The sequence below is a fragment of the Pelophylax lessonae genome (genome assembly GCF_965119305.1).
Source record: "Pelophylax lessonae genome assembly, chromosome: 3".
NCBI lineage: Eukaryota > Metazoa > Chordata > Amphibia > Anura > Ranidae > Pelophylax > Pelophylax lessonae.
Window position 1 is genome coordinate 466,807,790 of NC_138770.1, and position 27,950 is coordinate 466,835,739.

Here is a 27,950-nt window from a genome sequence, read left to right on the forward strand (position 1 = left end):
GAGTCGCACTGTGTGCATCTATTGATCTATTAACACACGGTGCAGCTTGGCTTTGCTCCCCGCTCTCTTGTCACTGGATTTGATTGACAACGGCAGGAGCCAATGGCTCCCGCTGCTCTCACTGAGTCCACTAAGAAGAGCTTTGCACAGGATCAAGATTGGGCTCAGGTAAATATTTGGGGGGGGGGGAGACTGCACCTAAAAGGGAGAGCAGAGAATTCATTCAGGTAGAAAAAAAAAAACTTTTAGCATTTACATTAGAGATTGCCTAGTTATGAATCACTGCACAGGTGTGTGTGTAATCATTGTTTGGAAAATGCATGTTTTTCATGGCAGCTGTCAAATTTCAGAAAGGTTTACAGTGTAATTTCAAAATGTATCATGTGCATGGATCATAAGGCAAGTCAGTTAAAAATAAATGTTTCAGTCATGTTCCCACCTCTTTGTAAATTTAAATAATGGAAATAAAGTCATGTAAACTTTTCCCTCTTGGCTACTTTCTTCAAGCAGAATTGAATCATTAAAAACACTTATTTAACATCAATGAGTTAGAAAGAGAGGTACATTGTTTTTTCTACTGTCTGTTTCTATACTGTCATATTATGCTTCTAAAATGTTTGCTAATGCTGCTGGTCTGCTGTATTTCACCATATCTAAAATTTGCTCCTTTCACTTCCTGCAGGTTCCTTTATGAGTTGACAACTATACCAAATTTTTCAGAACGAGTTTTTTGCATTTTGTTGCAGTCAACAATATCAGAAAACATTAGTGCCATTCATCGAAAACTTGAATTGTTACAAAAAGTTTGTAAGGTTAGTTACATGTCTAAACGTGAATACCCGTGCTACAAAGATGAATGGAAGTATAACTATGTGTACAATTTTACATAAATAAATCTCTAACAAAGCTGCAAGGTGTTAGAACATCTGGCATATGAAAAAATTCAAATAAATCAGCGCTGCTTCTATATACCTTCTGTGATATACATTATCTATTTCCCAATACATGCAATTTAATTGGGCACTTCAGTTCAACAAAACCATGCATATAGCCTTTCTAATTTAAATATAAATTAGTGCACGTATTTCCCAATACGTGCAATTTAATTGGGCGCTTCAGTTCAACAAAACCATTCATATAGCCTTTCTAATTTAAATATAAATTAGTGCACGTATTTCCCAATAGGTGCAATTTAGTTGGGCGCTTCAGTTCAAAAAAAACATTCATATAGCCTTTCTGATTTAAATATAAATTAGTGCATAACAAAAACAAAATCAATTCAAGTCCTTCAGTGCTTTTCAAAGTGCTCGTGCTTGGTAATGAATGAAGTGAAATCAACGTGCCACTCTGTGCTCCCCTCCTGAATTCACACTCAGAGACAATAAGATGTAAGCCAACATGTAATGGTTATCTCAGCACAAAGAGTGTTTGGGCTACTACTCCTTCTGCTCATGCTCACGTCCCAGGACTCAGCAGTGAGATAGGAACCGGAAATAAAGCCTTATAGCAATACCGTGGGTAATTATGATGTTATCCCTTCTTCCTCCATAATAAATGCTCATAGATTATATATATATATATATATATATATATATAGGAATGAGAGGAAAGCATCCATAGCGTAAAATTGTTTGATTTATTAAAATAATGTATAAATGAATACACTTACAAGAAAAAAAATGAGAAAATGCTTGTAATTCTATCTATGGTGGATGCTGCTGTGGCGTGCGTTCCAACCAGCGGAAGTATCGTCACTTGTGGTCCCTTGCTTAGGGAACACAAGTGACAATACTTCCGTCTTTGGACGTATTTGGAACTTCTAAACACTGTTCGGAAGCATGAGGAGTCACATAGTAAGATTATTGTTATACTAATTACCCATAGCATTGACATTTTTATCATCAATTGATTTAAATTAAAGCAAACTTTCAATTATAATTTTTTTCTTTTGTAAACTTTGTTTCTATTTAAGCCCTTTTTAAGCCTTAGCTATTTTGTTTCTTTCATTCTTGTTTAGATTTTAAAAGACGATCCTGCAGTTCTGTGTGTTTTAGGATTGATTCTTGCAATTGGTAACTACATGAATGGAGGAAACAGGACGAGAGGACAAGCTGATGGATTTGCATTAGATATTTTGCCAAAACTGAAAGATGTCAAAAGCAACGTAAGTATGGTATTTTCAAAATGAGGTCTTAGAAACATTAAAAGAAAACTCCAACAGAAATACAAAACACAATAAAAGAAGTGACGTTAACAGCTGTATATCTATGACTGTTTTTTGATTTTGCTACATTACTATTACTATTTTATTCCATAATTTTTGGGGAGGTCGCAGGAAATGAATCCACTTGCAAACACTGTCCTGCTTCAGGGGGTTCCATACAGAATCCTAGACATTAACAATAATCAAACTGAAACCATCATTGAATCCTTCCCCTTCCTTCCCTCTTTCTCTTAGCTGCTGTGAAGAGGTTTGAAACATGCAAAGAAAGCACTGCTGAACATAGCACTGCAAAGGCATTCTCTGCTAAAATCTAGCCCTTGTTCATATTTTTGAGAAAATATTTTTATTTTATTAACTTTGTTACAGCCAGCAGAAACATGCAATTTTTCTTTAAGAAACCAAGGGCTCAAACGTAACACAGCCTTCAAAGTGTAAGTGTTACCAGGGTAGGATTTACTTCTCAAGATTTATTGGACCGTTTTTGCAGATTCAAATACGTTGCTGTTTTCTTGGAAAGCTCATGCTTACATTCCATTCACTTTCTCCTGTGAGCTTAGTGCCTACCTGCTACAATCACAATCATTTTTTTTTTTTTTTTTTTTTTATTGTAACAAGAAAAGAACTGCAGAATAGATAGTGAACCATTTAGAGAAGTTGACAAAGAAACACAAATGATTGGCCCTTTCATAACAGGGGTAATTTATTGTGGGCTAAAGAAAGGGCATTACACAAAGTTTGGCAAAGCACTGCAGTGATTGGTAGGAGATTGGTGGGGAATTATGAATGCTGTTTTAAAAGGCATATTTGTTGTGGTTTTATTGTGCTGTACCTTTTATTCACTTTTGGAAAGTTTTGAGTATTCTATGAGTTGAACAAGATGAATGCTGTTCTGTAATATGGACCAAAATAAATACAAAATCAAATAGCACGCCATCATTGCAATGAATCCATATTATTCACTTTCCTTGTACAAATGAGCATAATACATATTAAAACAGGCTAAACAAACCCCAAGCAGCAAGGCATTCCCCTGAAAAAAAGAGGAACACCTACACAGGAATCTCCAAACTTTCTGCACAGCGGGCCAGTTTACTGTCCTTCAGACTTTAAGGGTGCCACACTGTTGCCATTGGGATAAAAAAGGTTCCCACATCAGCGGGGGGGAATTGTGCCTCATTGTTGGTGTCAGTGGGAGGAATCATGCCCCATCATTGGTGTTAGTGGGTGGAATTGTGCTCCATCATTGTTGTCAGTGGGAGGAATTGTGCACCATCATGGGTCCCAATTGTTGGTGTTATTGGGAGGAATAGTCCTCCATCATTGCTGTTAGTGAGAAAAGTTGTGCCCAATCGTTGGTGTCTTTGGGCCCAATTGTTGGTGTCAATAGGAGGAATTGTGCCCACCTTTGGTGTTATGGGGGAGGAATTGTGCCCCTTCACTAGTTTTAGTTTGGGGGGGGGGGGTGGAATATGCCCTATGGTTGGTATCAATAGATGAAATAGTGCCTCAAGGGCCAGATAAAAGCAAGCAAGGGGCCGCATCTGGCTCCAGAGTCACAGTTTGGAGACCACTGACCTATACAAAACAGAGCCAAATACTTAAATTAACCTTTGCCTTAATATTTTATCCTCCCTGGCGTTATGATTCTTTCAGATTTTAGGTGCTGAAAGCGGTACTATTATTTTGCATGTAATTCTTAAGAATGAGCAGCCCAAACCAACTATTTACATATGATTTTTTTTTTCACTGTGCGTTCTTCTGTATAACATCTCGGGTATGATAAAGTTTGAAACACAAAATCATAAATTATAATATAATAAAAAACTATAAATAAGTTAAAGTATGTATGTATACATATATACTGTATATATAAATATATATATATATATATATACGTGTATATATATATATATATATATATATATATATATATATATATATATATATATATATATATATATATATATATATATATATACTTTGTATATATATATATATATATATATATATATATATACATAAAAAGTACAGCTAAACTGCAGGAAAGGGCACTGAGGGCAAACTAATGTGAATTTATTTTATTTTGCATTGTATCAGTGTTTGGTGTGTTTTACATTTGAATTTGCCGCCGGTTCCACCCCCCTACGAACGTCACGTCGCAAGAGACGGAAGCCGGGGCACAGAGAGCATCGGGAGGAAGATCCGCCGCCACACACTTCTGGGATACATCGCTGGACCCCGGTGACAAGGTAAGTAACCCCTCTACCAGGATCCAGCGATCTTCCTAGCAGTACCCCGAGTGTGGCTCGGGGTTAACGCTTTTGGCACTGAAATTTGACCCCGAGCCACACTGGGGAATACCGCTAGGAAGGTTAAACATGTACAATTATTGCGTTAAAGCAGACATTAAATAATAAAATACTTTAGGTTTTGTATAGGTCACAAACCCAACATATAATCTGTGTTTGCGAGGGGCAAATGCTCCCACAGTTTCTGCGGATATAAGAAAGTACGATTTGATTTTGTTGTGGGAGCTTTAGAAAACCATTGCTTGAGCCTTTACTTTGCCCTAACTATGCCGTAGGAAAACCTTGAACTATGTTAGCTATCGATCAGTGCAGACACTTTGTAGTTTAGGTGATACTTTTTATTTACAAAGCCCAAGGAAGGGATCTATAGGGTCCTGATAGCTTGCATCTTTAACAACTTGAATTAGCCAAAAAAAGGTATCACTTTAACTAAAACCTTCCTACTTTGTCCTAACAATAAAATAAATAGGTTTACTATATAGCAGGCATAGACTTTAAATACTTCCTACAGTCCTACACCGCCCTGATCTGCTACAAGCTCTGAAAACTGATTTTTCAAGTATGTGGAAACACATAAAAGCCCCTTCCACTTCTTATATCCTAGCAGATTGTTATACCATAAATGTTTGCAAACATTTCCACCTTCTGAGTCCCTTCCTTATACCCAAAAAGATTGTAAGCTCTTCCACCTTTTAAATCGCTTCTATTTACCCAAATAGATTGCAAGCTCTTCCACCTTCTGTATCTCCCTCAAATACTTTAGTAGATTGTAAGCTTCTCTGCCTTCTGTATCTTTCCCATTTGCTTTAAAGCGTTGTAAGCTCTTCCCCCTTTTATATATTACCCTAGACTGTTACAAACTGTTAGCTCTTTCATTTGTATGCCCCCCTTATACTGTAATAGACTGCAAACTCTCCCCTTTTCTGTATGTCACCCATAACCCCAGACCTGGTTACAGAGTCGACTGATATAATACAGACAGCAGAATTACTAACTGTAAGGCAGTGGCTTAGTGTTGTCAGACTGGAACAGTAAGCAATATTACTGGCAGGATTTCTATATAAGAAACTTTGCAACAGGCTCACAAGTAATGATTTGCTTGAAAAAATGTATACAGTAACCAATTATAATAAAAAAATTATTTAGGGTTTACATATACTGACTATTTTAGGTAATTTCTGTCAAAGGAAGCAATCCACTTGCTTTGTCTGGCAGAAGTGTATTGTTTAGTGATATGTGCCTAAAATGCAATACTGTATTTAACCCAGTAGGAAGGACAAGCACATATTAGGAGTTTACATGGCTAGAGGACCTAGAACAATTTAGGAACTAGAGGACATAGAGGACCTAGAACAATTTAAGATCTAGAGGACCTAGAGGACCTAGAACAATTTAGGAACTGGAGGACCTAGAACAATTTAGGAACTAGAGGACCTAGAACAATTTAGGAACTAGAGGACCTAGAACAATTTAGGAACTAGAGGACCTAAAGGACCTAGAACAATTTAGGAACTAGAGGACCTAGAACAATTTAGGGACAGATGGAAAACTGGCAATGTGGGTGGGAATAGTTTTTTTTACAGAGACAATGGTAACTTATTTTTTTCAGCCATCCCACTGGGCCATAATACTGTTGCAGGATCCCCCATGGTTAGTTTTACTAACATTAAAGCGGAGTTCCGGGCACAAAATCAATATTTTTTTTGTGCCCGTCCGCTTCTTCACCTTCACCTGAAAAGGAATTGGATAGTTAGGTTTTTTTTTTAAAAAAAACTCACCTTGTAATTGAAGATCAAAAATACTCACCTCAATGTGCTTCCTCCCTCTGTGCCGCGGCTCCTTCGTCACTTCCTCCTTCGCAAAGATTCCTGGGAGCTGAACGTCATCGCTCCCAGGAATCAATGCGACGGCACCGACCCCGCTCGTCACTTCCGGGGCATGCCCAGAAGCTGTGGAGGAATGCGGCGCCACGCCGGAAGTGATGAGAGGGACCGGTGCAGGCGCATTCTGGGAGAAGAGGACGCGGAAGAGGACGCGGAAGAGGATCGCGCCGGCTTCAGCTGCCCACAAGAGAGATGGAAACGCTGTGGAAGAAATTTTATAAGTAAGTATTTCTTCTTGCAGGTAAGTGCGAACCGGGACAGATCAGAGGCTAGCCATTGTGGAATGTGCTAGCCCTGACTGTCCCGGGGGTATGTTTATTGAATCTGTGCCCGGAACTCCGCTTTAACATCACTGGATTTATGCTTAATTGGTATATTTTAGAAATGTTTCACTGTGACTAAGACTATATAATTTCAATTTTGTAAGGATTCAATGCTTTATAGTAATTTGTAAAAGAAAAAAAAAGTAGAAAAGGTCACAATTTGTAAGCAAATAATATGAAATAGACAAAAGATCTTCATTGCCAACCTACTTGTTATTTCTAAGACGTTTTATATGTTAACAAAACTGTATTGCATGCAAAAATTGTTTTTTTTTTTTTTTTATTCAGGGACAACATACCTAAAGGCATGTACCACTTTCATTGAAAAGATGGAAATACTCTGTATCCTGCAAGTCATATGAATATATATGGTTGGGTTTCAAAAAACACACATCAGCATGAGCAGGTTAAAACTATGTGGGGTGATGTACTAAAGGCAAATGTGGTGAAGCTCTGCTAATATCCATCATACAATCACGTACAAGCAAAAATGCTGCTTTTTTATTTTCTTTCTATCTGATTGGGTATTCTTTACAAAGCAAAGCTTCAACTCATTCACTAAGCTCCTGGGAAAATGAGCACAACTGCACTTGCAAAGTGCGTAGTAAATTTGCCTTTAGTACATAAACCACAATTAGTGTGAGTGCTTGCTGCTTTTCTTCAGATAAGAGGAGAGCGGCAAAGCACTTTATACAGCGAAAAAATGAAATGAGTGATTTTATGGCTATTCATATCTGTCAGGTTTAAAAGGTTTCCTGCTTTTTCAATGAAAGTCAAAACTATCTTTATAACAAAACATTATATGTGCTGAAATGAAAGTGAAACCAAACCTAAAACAGCAAGCATTATGCTAAATGATGAATCTCATAATCATTGTTTACACTTGTGGGTTTTCTGATATGCCCTGCTGAGCAGTGTGATGAATACCTTTATGTATGGTAATATTATAAATCACTTTAAATCCATTGCACTGTATGACTCCCCCAAAAAAAGCTGAATTTCTTTTCTCATCATATTGAATATGTAATTATGTTTAAAAATCTTGGTGTGTCTGCAACTTGACGTTTTTCTTTTGAAAGTATTTAATTCTTCAAGCAATCTCGTCAATTTAATAAAATTAAATAGGACCATAACTTGACTTTTGCTAGTATGCAACAAAAAATGTTCAGGTCAGTTTTAAACCCATGATCATCAGAATCAGTATGATGCCAGTATGGGATGTGAATAGGGTTGGGATGTTGTCTTCTTGTGGTGTTTTCCTGAAAGGAACAGGAATATGCATTCAATTCTTGCTGACCTGATAAATGTCTGATAATTTATCTTTCATAAAATGTCAGATTGTAATCCTTTTTACCCCAGGGACAGAATTAAAGAAAAAAATAACATTATATTGTCTCTAACATATATGACTGATAAGTTTGAGTCAAAGCTCCGTCTGCTTATTGAGACTCAGGCTCTCATAGAATGAAGGGTTAGTAATCTTCAGTATCATATAGTAGAGTTAAATTTAAGCAAAAAATGTTACTTAGAAATTCAGAAAAATATAACGTTAAATATAACAAAAAAAAAGGCAACAAAGCAGTTACTTCCTGAACATTGAATCTTAACTAACTAGTAAAACAGAAATCGAATTTATTATAAATAATTAATATAATATATTGTACTGTACACATCTGTTGTACATAAAAAAATGGTGTTTTATGGCCAGTAATAACACACTTGTTGGTTAGATTATGAGACTATACAAAACTTTAAAGTGTCATTTCAGACCCCAATAAAAAATTAATTGAGCAGGTACATTTCCTTGGCCTGTGGCTAAACCTTTAAAACCTGTAATAGAGCTGCCAAAGAAAACTTAACATCATTTTATTAACTTTAACAGCATCTACTGCAATGGTCACACCATTTCATCTAAACTCTCCAGCCTCATTCTTGCGTGCATACATCTTGAAAATTTGCATTTGATTAAATCAGAAGTTTTTTGAAGACCACTTTAGCCCAAACCAGATCCAATTATTTTGGTCCTGTTTGATTTTTTTCATTTCACTTTTATGAGTAAATATTTTGTTGAAAATGTATTTACATCACCTAACCAAACTCAGGGCACTGCCATGTATTTCAGTTTTAGGAGCCACTTAAAAAAAGAAGAAACAAGGGCATACCCTATATGAAGAAGAAACAAGGGCATACCCTATACCAGTGATGGCAAACCTTGGCACCCCAGATGTTTTGCAACTACATTTTCCATGATGCTCAACTACATTGCAGAGTGCATGAGCATCATGGGAATGTAGTTCCAAAACATCTGGGGTGCCAAGGTTCGCCATCACTGCCCTATACCTTAAACTGATTTTTTTTTTCCTTAAAAATGCCTCCATTTACTTGGAGTTATTTTTGACTGTTTAAGTTAGCTTGGAAAAATAGTTTTAAACAAGAAAAAGTAAAGATGATGCATAATACCTCTTAAATGTATTTTTTAATTAATTTTATAGAGTTGACATTGTTGGCATTGCTCAATGGACAACAATGATCCAATAACTTTACTGTAGCCTTATCTGCTTAGATTCATAGGCAAACTTCATAGGCAAACTTATAGCCTAATGCTTGGTGCCTGAATGGTATAAACCTATTCTCGTATATTGACTGAAATATTAATAATAATCATAAAGCAATTCCTTTATTTAGGGTAAATAGATGCACAGTAAATGTGCTGTGAAATAAAATGAAGACATTATTGCAAGTATTGAAAGGGTTTCATACCCTCAGTGATGCCTTTTCCGTCATGCCTTTTTATATGATTTGTAATTAAGAAAGAGCACAGATCAAACACAATTTCTCAACATAACTCTAGAAATTAGTAAACAGTGTAAACTCCTTATACCCTTTCATTTTCTAAAATGGGTCATCCAGTAGATCAGTTTAAAATCCACTTTAATAAAGTGACTGCTAAATTTAGCTATAGTAGTGATCACACTTCCCATCTAAAGGGAAGATTATAGGATCAGTAGGATGAGCATACTAACACCAAGAGTTTTTAAACATGAGGAGATTCATTATCTATTGCAGTGCTTGCTGTGTCATTTCCTTTTCAGCACATAGTAATGTTTTGCTTTACTTATTTTTCAGGTTTGTTTCTACGATTTACATGTGTGTGTACTTGATGTGTTGGAAGATCGGGCAGCTGTGATCTAATAATCTGGTAATAGGGCTTTCCCATCCTTTACTGAATTGCAAAGATTCAATCCACTGTTGATTTCTTTGATTATTTGTAATTCAAACAATGGTGCTTACTTTCCTGTTAACGGACAGACTCTGACTATTGTAGTGATATATATATATTTTTTTAATATCCGTGTTCTTTAACTTTCAATATTTTAGCTTGATTAAATTAGAATAGATTATAAAAGAGAACACCATGGCCCTAAATTAGCTACTTTAGATTTGGAGAAATTATTTCATGGTATTTGCCTTTTATAAAAATATAAATTAGAAAATCTGCAAGCATTGCAAACTGTACATAAATGTATTTTAGTACTTGTAGATGAATTTGCCAAACTAACAAATGTTAACATATTTTATAGCATTTGAAAAATAAGAATTGGATGTATTAATTTGGTAGTGGAGGCGTGTGAAATGATTGGTGATATACTACTTATTATTTTTTAACTAAAAAGAGTACCTAAAGTGATTATAAAGGGAAAAAAATGGAAAAATAAGAAACTTTTATACTTATCTGCTCTGTGCAATGGTATTGCACAAATCGGCCATTTACCGTCTCTTGTGGGGTCCCCCATCAGTGCTGTTCTCTCCTCCTCTTCTCAGAGTGCCCCATAGCAAGCCAGCTGCTATGGGTGCACTTGTGCAGATGCTTTTCTGAGCTGGGCTATGTAAGTCTATAGAAACACAGAGAGCACCTCAGCCCCACCCCCTGCTCCCTCTGTGTCCTGTGAGAGCAGGGAGAGGGAAGATCACAGCTGCAGATGGACACAGAGCTGGATAGAGAAAAGACTCAGGTACTGTAAGTGTTTAAGGTTTTGGGAGAGGGAAGCTGGGTGATATTACTACTGTGACATTTTATACCTTAATGCAGGGAATGCATTAAGATAAAAAATGTCTTGCCTTTAGAACCACTTTAATGGTGAAATTTAGGAGAACACACTGTCAAAATATGTATGTCTGATAAAGGAATTGTAATTTACAAGAATTGTAAGTAACACATAAAAGTAGAAAAAAAGTGTGTTTTTTAGTTTTGTTTTTTTTTGTCTATGGATTGCATAAAAATATTTTTTTGAAAGACAATATCATTAAAAGATAGCACTTTTGTCCTAAAACTGTATTTACTTAACCTTAAATCCTCCTATGTAAAACAGAACACCTATTTGAAGCAATCTGTGTTTGTATACTTCTCCTTGCATATGGAGGTTTTCACAGGGCCAAACATGCTTCTTTTTCATTCAGCTCCGCACTGGTTGATGGTACATGTCAGGTAGGATAAGAACATCATTACAGTAAAGCTCACATAACAGTGATTGATATTTTGCCAACAATATATCTCCCCAAGCTAATACACACCTTTTCTAAATGTGAATAATAAAGATAGTAAAGCAGATGCATTGGGGGGGGGGGGGCAGATGAGTCAAAAACAAATGAGGCTGGAGTTCTGTTTTAATAACTGTTGACATAGGACATCAGCCAGAAAACTGTTTTTAATCAGTCAGCCATCTCATAGACTTGAGTTGTGAGAAGGACCAGTAAAGCAGGACCAGAACAATTCTGTAAGCCTTGTTTAAAGAATCTTGGCATACAGTTTGCAAGACCTGCTAATGCACAGGTATCTACTTGTTTTAGGCTGGGTTCACACTAGAGCGAGTAGCGCCAATAAAATGCTCTTAGATTGTGAGTGCAGATGCCAGAATTTCTTTACTATATAGAAGTTCATAACACTAAAAAGATGTCCAATTAAGGACTTAACTCAGTTCTTTATTATCTCTTTTTACACACTCCATGCTCATTCATTTCTCTGCTAAATGCATGTGTTCATTGTATCAGAGCCACTTGTTTTCTAGTGGTGTAGAGCAGAAGTGTATCACATTGTGGAGGACTATATATTAGGTTCTAAATATTTGATTGTTTGTTTTTTTTGGGATATTGGGATACAAAATAGTTGAAAATCATTTTTTTTCCAGCTTTCATAGTTTTTGAGACACTCTGTAAGGGACCCATATACAAAAATGATTTTGTTTGCAGCAGCTTCAGAAGCACTTGTCATATACAGTATATTACATACATTTTACTGATAATAATATTGATCACAGAACATTGCCATATTATGAACTTTAAATTAATTCCATCCTCTAGCATTAGGCCTGGGCCATGTTTTGCATACTTGGCTGCCATCTAAGGCCTTATTTAATAGAAATCGTTTTTTAGTGCTGAAGGTGCCCTTAGATTTTTAAATGACAGTCCCCAAATAAAACTGTTTAGGTCGAGATCTTGTCTTGATCTAACCTCTATGGAGCAGCTGAACATACCACCCAGCTAATCTATCTTTGGAAATAATGATTAGCCAGAAAAGAAAAACATGTGCAACCCACCTTTGTTTTTACACAGTCAGAATTTGCTGTAATTTGTCTATCTACAAACCTTTTTCATAGATATTTACTTTTTTAAAGAACAAGAAAAAGTAGTCTATCCATCACTAAAGCATAAAGAAAATGGAATTGGAAAGTTTGATTGTTAAAAAATTTAAATAAACAAAAACACTTGTTTGATATATCTTTCTTTTGTCTTTATCTAGGATAACAGCAGGAATCTGCTTTCATATATTGTTTCATACTACTTGCGCCATTTTGATGATGTAAGTCTGCATGCTTTGCTTTATGTTAATATAGCATATAAAATGTACCTGGATGGGAAACATGCATTGCTATGACAAATGCTATGAGTATGAGGGGACAGTGTACATAAGTATTGGTATTTTAAAGGTCACAAGGGAATCCTATGAAGTCATTCGAATTTAGGGTACAGAATAAGGTAACAATTAACATAACAGTAAAGTTTCGTTTTTCACAAAAAAATACCACAGCTCAAGTCCTCCCCTAGATGCAACTAGAAAAAAAGAGCCTCTTAAAGGTTCTGTGTGATGGTTTTTGATTTTTTTGGGATTTGATCACCAACAAAAAGCAATAGATGCAAACAAATAATAATAATAAAATCGATGTTTATTATGTTTTATATAAAAGTCTTAATTAGATAGACCATACTAATATGGTCTATCCAACTAGGACATAACATTATTATTGTCTATTTTAGTTTTGATTTATTTGACTGTATGTATGTAATGACAAAGAATTCCATGAGCACAAGGGAAACATCACAGATTTACCAGCCTGCTACTGATTGAAACTTGATCTGAGGAATTCAATAGCGTCACTGTGTTTAAGCCAGCCGTAGATGGATTGAAATTTTTCAGATTCAGCAAAAGATGATCGACTTCTGTTCAACCAGCCTGTCCGTTTTTTGCCAAATAAACTATAGCAGGCAACACTGATCATTATATTCTGAGGGCAGGGAGGTATTCCCCCATCATCATTAAGTATGTTGATGGGGGAATCAAATCATTTTTTTTTTTAGTTCAACCTGCTGGTTGAATGAAAGCAAATACATAATCTATAGCCTGCTTAACCACTTTGGCTCTCACACCTGTTTACCCCCTTATGGACCAGACCATATTTTCAAATTTCTGCTTCATGTCTATTCATGAGTCTATAACTTTGTAATTGCTTATGATATCGATACATACAGTCAGGTCCATAAATATTGGGACATCGACAAAATTCTAATCTTTTTGGCTCTATACACCACCACAATGAATTTGAAATGAAACAAACAAGATGTGCTTTAACTGCAGACTTTCAGCTTTAATTTGAGGGTATTTACATCCCAATCAGGTGAAAGGTGTAGGAATTACAATAGTTTGTATATGTGCCTCCCACTTTTTAAGGAACCAAAAGTAATGGGACAATTGGCTGCTCAGCTGTTCCATGGCCAGGTGTGTGTTATTTCCTCATTATCCCATTTACAAGGAGCAGATAAAAGGTCCAGAGTTCATTCAAAATGTGCTATTTGCATTTTGGAATCTGTCACTGTCAACTCTCAATATCAGATCCAAAGAGCTGTCACTATCAGTGAAGCAAGCCATCATTAGGCTGAAAAAACAAAACAAACCCATCAGAGAGATAGCAAAAACATTAGGTGTGGCCAAATCAACTGTTTGGAACATCCTTAAAAAGAAAGAACGCACTGGTGAGCTCAGCAACACCAAACGACCACAGAAAACAACTGTGGTGGCTGACCGAATAATTCTTTCCCTGGTAAGGAAAACACCCTTCACAACAGTTGGCCAGATCAAGAACACTCTCCAGGAGGTAGGTGTATGTGCGTCAAAGTCAACTATCAAGAGAAGAATTCACCAGAGTGAATACAGAGAGTTCACCACAAGATGTAAACCATTGATGAGCCTGAAAAAACAGGAAGGCCAGATTAGAGTTTGCCAAACAACATCTAAAAAAGCCTTCACAGTTCTGGAACAACATCCTATGGACAGATGAGACCAAGATCAACTTGTACCAGAGTGATGGGAAGAGAAGAGTATGGAGAAGGAAAGGAACTGCTCATGATCCAAAGCATACCACCTCATCAGTGAAGCATGGTGGTGGTAGTGTCATGGCATGGGCATGGATGGCTGCCAATGGAACTGGTTCTCTTGTATTTATTGATGATGTGACTGCTGAAAAAAGCAGCAGGATGAATTCTGAAGTGTTTCGGGCCATATTCTCTGCTCATATTCAGCCAAATGCTTCAGAACTCATTGGACGGCGCTTCACAGTGCAGATGGACAATGACCCGAAGCATACTGCGAAAGCAACCAAAGAGATTTTTAAGGGAAAGAAGTGGAATGTTATGCAATGGCCAAGTCAATCACCTGACCTGAATCTGATTGAGCAGGCATTTCACTTGCTGAAGACAAAATGGCCCAAGAACAAGCAGGGACTGAAGACAGTTGCAGTAGAGGCCTGGCAGAGCATCACCAGGGATGAAACCCAGCATGCGTTCCACACTTCAGGCTGTAATTGACTGCAAAGAATTTGCAACCAAGTATTAAAAAGTGAAAGTTTGATTTATGATTGTTAATCTGTCCCATTACTTTTGGTCCCTTAAAAAGTGGGAGGCACATATACAAACTGTTGTAATTCCTACACCGTTCCCTGATTTGGATGTAAATACCCTCAAATTAAAGCTGAAAGTCTGAAGTTAAAGCACATCTTGTTTGTTTCATTTCAAATTCATTGTGGTTGTGTATAGAGCCAAAAAGATTAGAATTTTGTCAATGTCCCAATATTTATGGAGCTAACTGTATATTGTTTTTGGGGGGAAAACTGGGCTTTCTTGAGGCCCTTTTTTTTACATTTATTTGCATTTTAAGGGGAAAAAGAGTAAAAATCTGAAATAAAATGTATTTTTTCAAGTTTGATCAGTATATATTTTGAACACAAAGACCATTACTGTGGGAAAAACATAAATTTTATTCTGCTGCTTGTTCTATTTACTGCAACATTAACATAACATTTTTGGTACAAAGCATGTTAAAGTTACTAACAAAAGAAATAACTTTGCATATATGAAAGTGTTAAATCGTGGTTATACATTTTAAAATGAATGGGTTAAGTAGTAAAATAAGAGCATTTCTTAGTTCCTTAAGAGTTTACTAACTCCTTGTGCACACAATAAATCAGGGATCTTCAAACTATGGCCCTCCAGTTGCTCAGAAACTACAATTCCCATCATGCCTAGTCATAGCTGTGAATGTCAGAGTTTTACCATGCTTCACGGGACGTGTAGTTCTGCAATAGCTGGAGGGCCGTAGTTTGGAGATCCCTGCAATAAATATTCTTTTGTGTCAGCTCACTCACAGATCTGCCTGACAGAGAACAGATAGAAGAGATAAGATAGCTACTGCATTACTTTTGTTTTGGCTTACACTGTTACACTGAGGCTGGGTTCACACTATTGCAAAGTTAGACATTGCTGTGCAGATTACATGCAATGTCTGTGAGATGCAAATTCAGCTATAAAAAACTATGGCTGAATTTACGTTGCATTCAAACAAAAATGATGCAGGACCGTTTTTAGGGTCCGCACTGGAATCGGATTGCATGGGTGTTCACCCCTATGGGATCTGATTCCTGCACCATTTGGCAGTTCGCTCTGCAAAACCGATCTGGGGGTGTCATTAACTTTGTATTGACACCCACAGCGGTTTGCATAGGTCAGTGTGAACTGCCTGCGAGAGACATGCGATGTGGGAACCCACACTGGAATTGCGCTGGTTCGTTCATCACAGTAGTGTGAACCCAGAATGAATGCTCACTGTGATTGGCTGTCAGAGTGATCATTTAAAGAGGAAGGCTTCTAAATGGCTCCCAGTCATTTGGTCAGGAGCTCATCTTTCTACAGATACCAGGTCTCAAGGGGGCTGTGCACGGAGGGAGCAAGGGGAGATAAGAAACTGGTGGGCGTACAAGAGATGTGTTGTGTACAGAGGAGGGGGTTTTGGACCTGTGTGAGACAACAAATGTAGACAACTGGGTAAGTAGAAACATCCTCCCATTTTGCTTCATTTAATTCAATTAATTTTGCCTTCACAAGACCGAAAAGGCTTTTAAAAAGGCCTAAGTGTGTGACTGTTTCAGCATCCACAGGCATGTTTTGCACTTATCAAAGAGATAAACACTTTCAGTTGTATATTTAGTTGGCCAAAAGTAAGAAATTAGATCAATTATTACAATTTTTAACAGATGCACTGCTGCTGTTTAGAGTACTTACAGCGCATCTGTAAAATATTCACAGCACCTTCACCTTTTACACATTTTGTTATGTTACAGTCTTATTCCAAAATGGATTACATTCATTATTTTCCTCAAAATTCTTAAAACATAACCCCATAATAACAACATGAAAGAAGTTTGTTTGAAATCCTTGCAAATTTAATAAAAATAAAAAACGAAAAAAATTATATGTACAGAAGTATTTACAGTCTTTGCTCAATACTTTAATAAAGCGTCTTTGGCAGAAATTACAGTCTCAAGTCTTTTTAAATATGATGCTACAAGCTTGGCACGCCTATTTTTTTGGGCAGTTTTTCCCATTCTTCTTTGCAGGACCTCTCAAGCTCCATCAGATTGGATGGGGAGCGTTGGTTCACAGCCATTTTCAGATCTCTCCAGAGATGTTCAATTGGGTTCATGTCTGGGCTCTGGCTGTGCCCCTCCAGGACATTTACAAAGTTGTCCTGTAGCCACTCCTTTGTTATCTTTGCTGTGTGTTTAGGTTCATTGTCCTATTGGAAGGTGAACCTTCACCCCAGTCTGAGGTCCAGAGCACTCTGGAGCAGGTTTTAATCAAGGATGTCTCTGTACTCTTCTGCATTCATCTTTCCCTCAATTCTAACTAGTCTCCTAATCCTGCTACTGAAAAACATTCCCACAGCATGATGCTGCCACCACCATTCTTCACTGTAGGGATGGTATTAGATGATGAGCGGTGCTTGGTTTCCTCCAGACATGACACTTGTCATTCTGGCTAAAGAGTTCAATCTTTGTTTCATCGGACTAGAGAATTTTGTTTCTCATGGTCTAAGAGTCCTTCAGGTGCCTTTTGGCCAACTCCAGGTGGGCTGTCATGTGCCTTTTACTGAGGAGTGGCTTCTGTCTGACCACTCTGCGATACAGGCCTAAATGGTGGAGGTCCAGAGCACACTGGAGCAGGTTTTCATCAAGGATGTCTCTGTACTCTTCTGCATTCATCTTTCCCTCAATCCTGACTAGTCTCCTAGTTCCTGCTACTGAAAAACATTCCCACAGCATGATGCTGCCACCACCGTTCTTCACTGTAGGGACGGTATTAGGTGATGAGCGGTGCTTGATTTCCTCCAGACATTATGCTTGTCATTCTGGCTAAAGAGTTCAATCTTTGTTTCATCGGACCAGAGAATTTAGTTTCTCATGGTCTGAGAGTCCTTCAGGAGCCTTTTGGCGAACTCCAGGAGGGCTGTCATGTGCCTTTTATTGAGGTGTGGCTTCTGTCTGGCCACTCTACAATACAATTGTATTCGCTATAATATTTTTTCTTTATTTGCTATTTTTTTCCCCACGGAAGTGGAGTTACCCTTTAAGCTTTCCTATTTTCCTTTTAGTGTTAAAGGTGCTTCACAGATTAATGAAAAATCTTAAGAAGCAGGAAAGGGAGGGGCAAACAAGGCTTTTACAACAAGATTTGAGAGTGGCACTTACATCTCAAGATTTATTGATCATTTTGACAAAAGGTTTTCACTGAAGGAAAATTCCTCTTATGCATTTCTTTTGTCATATGCTTGGTTCAAATGGCTTTGGTTTGAAACAGGTTTACTGTAAATATTTAAAAATTAACTTTTATAGGTTTTATCATTTTAACTGCTGTTTTCATTTACAGAATGCGGGTAAAGAAGAATGTGTTTTTATACTGCCAGAACCTCAAGATCTTTTTCAAGCTTCACAGATGAAGTTTGAAGATTTTGTAAAAGATCTTCGAAAAATAAAAAAAGACTTGAAAGGTATGTGCAGTTGTTTCAAAAATCTTTTTCATACAAATGTGAACATTTGTACACACATATACTGGCCAGTAACACACCTGTATGAGAGGGCCTCCACTCTGGATGAACGAGCACAGGGGCACCTTTGGACAGCAGAATTGACAGTCTAGGGGGAGGTGAGTGTTAGCTGCACTAGCAGATTTAAATACACTAACAAATTGAAGCCAAACTCCAGCTCACACTTTATAAGCAGTTACAGAAATATTTTTTTTTCCTTTTGGGATAAAGGTTTTTCATAAATAAAAAAAAGCTGATCATTGAAAGCTCCCTTGTCAGTATTAAATTATTTGTCTCATCCCTGTAACTGTGAAATATGGAAGAGAAATTGTTCTTTTGAAAAACAACAGACCAACAGGTGTGAATAAGGGAAAGAAAGTCTAAAAAACAAAACTAATGAAGCCACCACATATAAGTATTGGTAGGCTGCAATATAATAAATGTTTGCTTTTGGGCTTTATACCGCTTTAACTCCAAATTGTAGCTTGATAAAAAAAAAAAAAAAACATAATTACATGTACAGTGAAAGGTAGATGGTAAATGTGATGTGGCACGTCTCCAGGATCAGCAGAAATGTCCCAGCATTGTTTGTAAGCAGTGGTTTCTCTGCAAAAGTACAACATGTTCCCTGCCCAGTAATGCCTCGTACAAACGTTCAGATAATCGTATGAAAAAAAAATCACTTTTGACTTGATCGCACGATAATCTTATCGTTAGTACACAGCTTTCAACAGCTGATCACGACATTTTGTCCAACAAAATCCGAAGGGACAAACACGAAAAATCACTTTTGACTTGATCGCACGATAATCTGATCGTTAGTACACAGCTTTCGACAGCTGATCACGACATTTCGTCCAACAAAATCCGAAGGGACAAACACGAAAACTTCTGTGGTACGATAGCCTAGCAAACAGTGGCGGCCGGCCCATAGGGGGCGCAGGGGCGCCGCCCCCCCCCCCCCCCAAAAAAAGAAAAAGAAAAAAAAAAGATTTAAAAAAAAAAAAAAAAAAAAAAATTTTTTGCCCACAAGGGGCGCCCGTCTCATTGGTGCCTATGGGGGTGGGGTTTTCCACCCGCAGAGGCGCCGATAGACGGCCTTCTGGGGCGTAACTGTAGCGCAGAGCTCTGCGCTCCACCACCCCTCTTTCGGCGTCCGCCGCATTGGTGCCGATGGGGGGTGGGGTTTTCCACCAGCAGAGGCGCCAATTGGCGGCCTTCTGGGGCGTAACTGTAGCGCAGAAAAATGCGCTACACCACCCCCTTTTGTGATGTCTTGGATCATGATTGGTCCATACTCCAGCCTGGACCAATCATGATTCAGGACATCCATGGTGACCTCGTTGGGGGCGGTGCCGGTGCGTGCATCAGTCACTCACCGTCACCGCCCGGTCACTTTCCCGCCGCAGCCCGCGAAGAAGAGGAGTCGCGAGGAGGGGAGAAGCCGCCGCCAGGAGCCGAGCAGAAGAGGACGGACATCAGAGTCGCGAGGAGGGGAGAAGCCGCCGCCGGGAGCCGAGCCGTCGCCAGGTAAGTGCCTATTCCACCACCTGCGCCATGCCTGTGCCATGCCTATTCCACCACCTGCGCCATGCCTGTGCCATGCCTATTCCACCACCTGCGCCATGCCTGTGCCATGCCTATTCCACCACCTGCGCCATGCCTGTGCCATCTGTGCCATGCCTATTCCACCACCTGTGCCATGACCTTACTACCACCTGTGCCATGACCTTACCACCACCTGTGCCATGACCTTACCATCACCTGTGCCATGCCTGTACCATCTGTGCCATGCCTATTCCACCACCTGTGCCATGCCTGTACCATCTGTGCCATGCCTATTCCACCACCTGCGCCATGCCTGTGCCATGCCCATTCCACCACCTGCGCCATGCCTGTGCCATGCCTATTCCACCACCTGCGCCATGCCTGTGCCATGCCTATTCCACCACCTGCGCCATGCCTGTGCCATCTGTGCCATGCCTATTCCACCACCTGTGCCATGACCTTACCACCACCTGTGCCATGACCTTACCACCACCTGTGCCATGACCTTACCATCACCTGTGCCATGCCTGTACCATCTGTGCCATGCCTATTCCACCACCTGTGCCATGCCTGTACCATCTGTGCCATGCCTATTCCACCACCTGCGCCATGCCTGTGCCATGCCCATTCCACCACCAGCGCCATGCCTGTGCCATGCCTATTCCACCACCTGCGCCATGCCTGTGCCATGCCTATTCCACCACCTGCGCCATGCCTGTACCATCTGTGACATGCCTATTCCACCACCTGTGCCATGACCTTACCACCACCTGTGCCATGACCTTACCACCACCTGTGCCATGACCTTACCATCACCTGTGCCATGCCTGTACCATCTGTGCCATGCCTATTCCACCACCTGTGCCATGCCTGTACCATCTGTGCCATGCCTATTCCACCACCTGCGCCATGCCTGTGCCATGCCCATTCCACCACCAGCGCCATGCCTGTGCCATGCCTATTCCACCACCTGCGCCATGCCTGTGCCATGCCTATTCCACCACCTGCGCCATGCCTGTGCCATCTGTGCCATGCCTATTCCACCACCTGTGCCATGACCTTACCACCACCTGTGCCATGACCTTACCACCACCTGTGCCATGACCTTACCATCACCTGTGCCATGCCTGTACCATCTGTGCCATGCCTATTCCACCACCTGTGCCATGCCTGTACCATCTGTGCCATGCCTATTCCACCACCTGCGCCATGCCTGTGCCATGCCCATTCCACCACCAGCGCCATGCCTGTGCCATGCCTATTCCACCACCTGCGCCATGCCTGTGCCATGCCTATTCCACCACCTGCGCCATGCCTGTACCATCTGTGCCATGCCTATTCCACCACCTGTGCCATGACCTTACCACCACCTGTGCCATGACCTTACCACCACCTGTGCCATGACCTTACCATCACCTGTGCCATGCCTGTACCATCTGTGCCATGCCTATTCCACCACCTGTGCCATGCCTGTACCATCTGTGCCATGCCTATTCCACCACCTGCGCCATGCCTGTGCCATGCCCATTCCACCACCAGCGCCATGCCTGTGCCATGCCTATTCCACCACCTGCGCCATGCCTGTGCCATGCCTATTCCACCACCTGCGCCATGCCTGTACCATCTGTGCCATGCCTATTCCACCACCTGTGCCATGACCTTACCATCACCTGTGCCATGACCTTACCATCACCTGTGCCATGCCTGTACCATCTGTGCCATGCCTATTCCACCACCTGCACCATGCCTGTGCCATGCCTATTCCACCACCTGCGCCATGCCTGTGCCATGCCTATTCCACCACCTGCGCCATGCCTGTGCCATGCCTATTCCACCACCTGCGCCATGCCTGTACCATCTGTGCCATGCCTATTCCACCACCTGTGCCATGACCTTACCACCACCTGTGCCATGACCTTACCATCACCTGTGCCATGCCTGTACCATCTGTGCCATGCCTATTTCACCACCTGTGCCATGCCTGTACCATCTGTGCCATGCCTATTCCACCACCTGCGCCATGCCTGTGCCATGCCCATTCCACCACCAGCGCCATGCCTGTGCCATGCCTATTCCACCACCTGCCCATTGCCTGTGCCATGCCTATTCCACCACCTGCGCCATGCCTGTACCATCTGTGCCATGCCTATTCCACCACCTGTGCCATGACCTTACCATCACCTGTGCCATGACCTTACCATCACCTGTGCCATGCCTGTACCATCTGTGCCATGCCTATTCCACCACCTGCGCCATGCCTGTGCCATGCCTATTCCACCACCTGCGCCATGCCTGTGCCATGCCTATTCCACCACCTGCGCCATGCCTGTACCATCTGTGCCATGCCTATTCCACCACCTGTGCCATGACCTTACCACCACCTGTGCCATGACCTTACCATCACCTGTGCCATGACCTTACCATCACCTGTGCCATGCCTGTACCATCTGTGCCATGCCTATTCCACCACCTGCGCCATGCCTGTGCCATGCCTATTCCACCACCTGCGCCATGCCTGTACCATCTGTGCCATGCCTATTCCACCACCTGTGCCATGACCTTACCATCACCTGTGCCATGACCTTACCATCACCTGTGCCATGCCTGTACCATCTGTGCCATGCCTATTCCATCACCTGCGCCATGCCTGTACCATCTGCGGCATGCCTATTCCATCACCTGTGCCATGCCTATTCCATCACCTGTGCCATGCCTATTCAATCACCTGCGCCATGCCTGTACCATCTGTGCCATGCCTATTCCACCACCTGTGCCATGACCTTACCATCACCTGTGCCATGCCTATTCCATCACCTGTGCCATGCCTGTAACATCTGTGCCATGCCTATTCCATCACCTGCGCCATGCCTGTACCATCTGCGGCATGCCTATTCCACCACCTGTGCCATGCCTGTACCATCTGTGCCATGCCTATTCCACCACCTGCGCCATGCCTGTGCCATGCCTATTCCACCACCTGCGCCATGCCTGTACCATCTGTGCCATGCCTATTCCATCACCTGTGCCATGCCTATTCCACCACCTGCGCCATGCCTGTACCATCTGTGCCATGCCTATTCCATCACCTGTGCCATGCCTATTCCACCACCTGCGCCATGCCTGTACCATCTGTGCCATGCCTATTCCACCACCTGTGCCATGACCTTACCATCACCTGTGCCATGCCTGTACCATCTGTGCCATGACTATTCCACCACCTGCGCCATGCCTATTCCACCACCTGTGCCATGGCCTTACCATCACCTGTGCCATGCCTATTCCATCACCTGCCCCATGCCTGTACCATCTGTGCCATGCCTATTCCACCACCTGTGCCATGACCTTACCATCACCTGTGCCATGCCTGTACCATCTGTGCCATGCCTATTCCACCACCTGCGCCATGCCTATTCCACCACCTGTGCCATGACCTTACCATCACCTGTGCCATGCCTATTCCATCACCTGCGCCATGCCTGTACCATCTGTGCCTTGCCTATTCCACCACCTGTGCCATGACCTTACCATCACCTGTGCCATGCCTATTCCATCACCTGTGCCATGCCTATTCCACCACCTGTGCCATGACCTTACCATCACCTGTGCCATGCCTATTCCATCACCTGTGCCATGCCTATTCCATCACCTGCGCCATGCCTGTACCATCTGTGCCATGCCAATTCCACCACCTGTGCCATGACCTTACCATCACCTGTGCCATGCCTATTCCATCACCTGTGCCATGCCTGTACCATCTGTTCCATGCCTATTCCATCACCTGCGCCATGCCTGTACCATCTGTGCCATGCCTATTCCACCACCTGTGCCATGACCTTACCATCACCTGTGCCATGCCTATTCCATCACCTGTGCCATGCCTGTACCATCTGTTCCATGCCTATTCCATCACCTGCGCCATGCCTGTACCATCTGTGCCATGCCTATTCCACCACCTGTGCCATGCCTGTACCATCTGTGCCATGCCTATTCCATCACCTGTGCCATGCCTATACCATCTGTGCCATGCCTATTCCACCACCTGCGCCATGCCTGTGCCATGCCTATTCCACCACCTGCGCCATGCCTGTACCATCTGTGCCATGCCTATTCCACCACCTGTGCCATGCCTGTACCATCTGTGCCATGCCTATTCCATCACCTGTGCCATGCCTATACCATCTGTGCCATGCCTATTCCATCACCTGTGCCATGCCTGTACCATCTGTGCCATGCCTGTACCATCACCTGTGCCATGCCTGTACCATCACCTGTGCCATGCCTGTACCATCTGTGCCATGCCTATTCCATCACCTGTGCCATGCCTATACCATCTGTGCCATGCCTATTTCATCACCTGTGCCATGCCTGTACCATCACCTGTGCAATGCCTGTACCATCACCTGTGCAATGCCTATTTCATCACCTGTGCCATGCCTGTACCATCACCTGTGCCATGCCTGTACCATCTGTGCCATGCCTATTCCATCACCTGTGCCATGCCTATACCATCTGTGCCATGCCTATTCCATCACCTGTGCCATGCCTGTACCATCACCTGTGCAATGCCTATTCCATCACCTGCGCCATGCCTATACCATCACCTGTGCCATGCCTATACCATCACCTGTGCCATGCCTATACCATCACCTGTGCCATGCCTATTCTACCACCTGTTCCATGCCTATACCATCTGTGCCATGCCTATTCCATCACCTGTGCCATGCCTGTACCATCTGTGCCATGCCTATACCATCACATGTGCCATGCCTGTACCATGACCTCAAAGTCATGCAATTTTTTTACCTCGTTTTTTGCCGCGAAGCAATACCTATTACATTTTTGTTTTTGCGCCCCCCCAAAAATTTTGAGCACCAGCCGCCACTGCTAGCAAACGACAATCGTTTAATCAGTACAGTATGCGTCCGCTAAAAATCGATAGACAAAGACCACGCATGATCAGAAACACAAAAATAACCCAGAAAAAGCCTGGCTGCCATTGTTTTTGTTTTTCACCATCCGATACAAAGCTACGCAACCAGGAAGCTTTTCCAGAATCGTACGAAAAAAATCATACGCTAAGTACGCATTGTTGAATTCGATATTAGTATAATGCAACAAAATGCGAACGATAAGTCGTCCGATTATCTGAACGTGTGTACGAGGCATAAGAGCTAAGACTAACCAATGCTCATGCTCCCTGCTGATTGCAGAGCTCTAGCTCAAACTGGGGGTGTCGTTAAGATTACATTGACACCCCCAGCGTATCGCATATGGCAGTGTGAACTGCCGGGGGTGTGTGTGCGATGCGGGAACAGGCTGCGAATTCGCAGCCTTCCCGCACTCGCACAAGTGTGAACCGAGGCTTATTGCTGGGTCAGTTATAAGCAATTCCACAAGTAAAACATTTACTATCTACATTTTCCTGTGCCTTCAATGTATTTTTATGTTTTTTTTTTTGTTTTTTTTTACCAAACATAATACAACTGGGCTTCCAGAAAGCGATATTATTCTAGGAAGTTATAAAGCTTGTAATCATTCCAGCAACCAGTAAATACAGGAGCAAACCAAACTTTTCATGGGCCCTATACTAAACAAGATACAAGAGTAGTTCTGCCACCAAGAAAATATACAGTATATATTAAGAAATAAATTGTATGGATAAGAAAATTTTACAATATTATATTTTACATCAGGATTAATAAACTATTTCAAAGATGCTGTAAAAGAAATATAGGACAAACATAAGTAATTCCTAAAATTCTCTGGACAACTCGCTATAAGGTCTTTAACCACTTCAGCCCCGGAAGGTATTACACCCTTAATGGCCAGGCCGTTTCTTGCGATTCGGCACTGCGTTACTTTAACGGAAAATTGCGTGGTCGTGCGAAGCTGTACCCAAATACAATTGATGTCCTTTTTTCCCACAAATAGAGCTTTCATTTGGTAGTATTTGATCACCTCTGTGGTTTTTAGATTTTGTGCTATAAACAAAAAAAGAGCGTAAATTTTGAAAAAAAAAAAACACCATATCTTTTGCTTTCTGCTATAAAACATTCCCAATAAAAATATTTTAAAATTACATTTTTTATCAGTTTAGGCCAATTTGTATTCTGCTACATATTTTTGGTAAACAAAATCCCAAAAAGTGTATTTTAATTGGTTTGCACAAAGGTTATAGCGTTTACAAACTACGGGATAGATTTCTGGACTTTTTATTTATTTATTTATTTTTTATTAGTAATGCCGGCAATCTGCGATTTATAATGGGACTGCAACATTGCAGCGGACAGATCGGGCCCCTAACTGACATTTTTTACACTTTTTGGGGATCAGTGACACTAATACAGTAATCAGTGCTAAATAATATGCACTGTTACTGTATAAATGACACTGGCAGGGAAGGGGTTAATACTGGGGGTGATCAAAGGGGTTAAATGTATGGCCAATATGCTTACTGACTGTGTGTGTGTGTGGGGGGGGGGAGGGTTCTGTAACAGGCACAGAGAGATCGCTTAGCTGAAACTGCTGATCTTTCCCTGCCTGTCTGACAGAAGATCCACCTGCTTTGTTTATATAAGCAGGCGGGTCTTCTCTCGGTTTCTCGGACGATCGCGGGAGGGCAGCGGCAATCGCTGCGGCTCCTTCTGCGGCCTGCCTCCCGCTGTGTCTAAACACAGCGGGAGCGTGGCTCCGGTGGCGCGGGCAGCTGAAACCACATGCACTACGTGACTGGACGCAGCCGAGCCGCCCTGCCACAGTAATATTACGGCAGGCCACCAGCAAGTGGTTAATTACATAAATGCATGCAAAGCTTTCATACTTGAGAAGCCTTTTGGTCAGGTGCTTGCTTTCCATTTCTTCAGTAGTAGTTCACACAGCAGTATGTAAACTGGATTGCGTTGCCTGAAAGTAAAGAAAAAACCATTGGCATTAAATTCCACATAAAAAAACTTTAAAGTGGTTGGAAACCCTCCCATCTACCCAGGGAAGTGACTAGCATCAGGGGATACACAGGGATGAAACACAGAGATGAAACACATTCTCCTACATACCTGTACCTGTTTATCTGCAGCCATTTCTTCTGTAGATCATTCTAAAAACACACAGACCAAAGGATTTTTTTCTAGGATCCAGCAGAAGGGGGTGGGGATCTGAAATTTCAAAGTGCAGATCTCAGTGAGGGCAGCTCTGAGCCCATGATTGGAGGGAAGGGACACACCCCCTTTAAAAAGTACATGGATAACATGCACAGCTGGGCACACCAGTCAGAGGCTGTGTGCTGGAGCTCTCTCCCCATCACCTTTTTATCACTCTGTGTTGGGAAAACCTGTCTGAAGTGACGCATGGTGATAACAGAGCAACAAGGCAGCACAGAAAAATCGCACTCAGTACTTTGGATAGAGGCAAACTAAACAGATCAGAAGGATGTGCTTTGTTCACATTTCATGTGTGGGGTTTACAACCACTTTAAAAATGGAATCTCAGAACAGTGCACATCAATCATGAGAACAATCATGCTGATAGAGTGTGAGAGGGTTGAACATGTAGTTATTGGAATGTAATGATTGGAATGCATTGGGAAAATACCAGAGGCGTAACTAGAACCTTCAGGGCCCCGGTGCAAGAAACCATGAAGGGCCCCCTGGACCCCTGGCGCCCTGGGGCCCTTTACTCTAGTTGCGGGGCCCTTTATTACGGTGAGGGAAGGGAGAATTCTGAAGGGGGGCAGCACAGAAGGGGGGGACCAGGGGAGCACACAGGGGCCCAGAGACAGCAGAACACAAGTATACTTGATAGGAGTGGCGGGGCAGCGTACAGAGGAACAAATCTCCTCCATTTTCCTCCTGCAGCTACAGAAGGAAAAAGGAGGACAGTGATTTCTCTACATGCTGCCCCCGCCACCCCTCCTATTCAGGTGTACAGGGGAGCCACATGGGCCCCCTTGAGCATGGGGCCCGGTTGCGATTGCAACCCCTG

General features: G+C 41.6%; 1 protein-coding gene across 1 annotated transcript in view; it reads left to right on the forward strand.

Annotated features, from left to right (window-relative positions):
• LOC309551828 (formin-2-like) overlaps nucleotides 1–27,950 on the forward strand; it is a 138,048-nt gene that overhangs the window by 78,861 nt on the left and 31,237 nt on the right. The window contains 4 exon segments of the mRNA XM_082252525.1: nucleotides 683–812; nucleotides 2,018–2,164; nucleotides 12,537–12,596; nucleotides 18,269–18,389. Coding sequence (XP_082108651.1) covers nucleotides 683–812; nucleotides 2,018–2,164; nucleotides 12,537–12,596; nucleotides 18,269–18,389 — 458 coding nt within the window.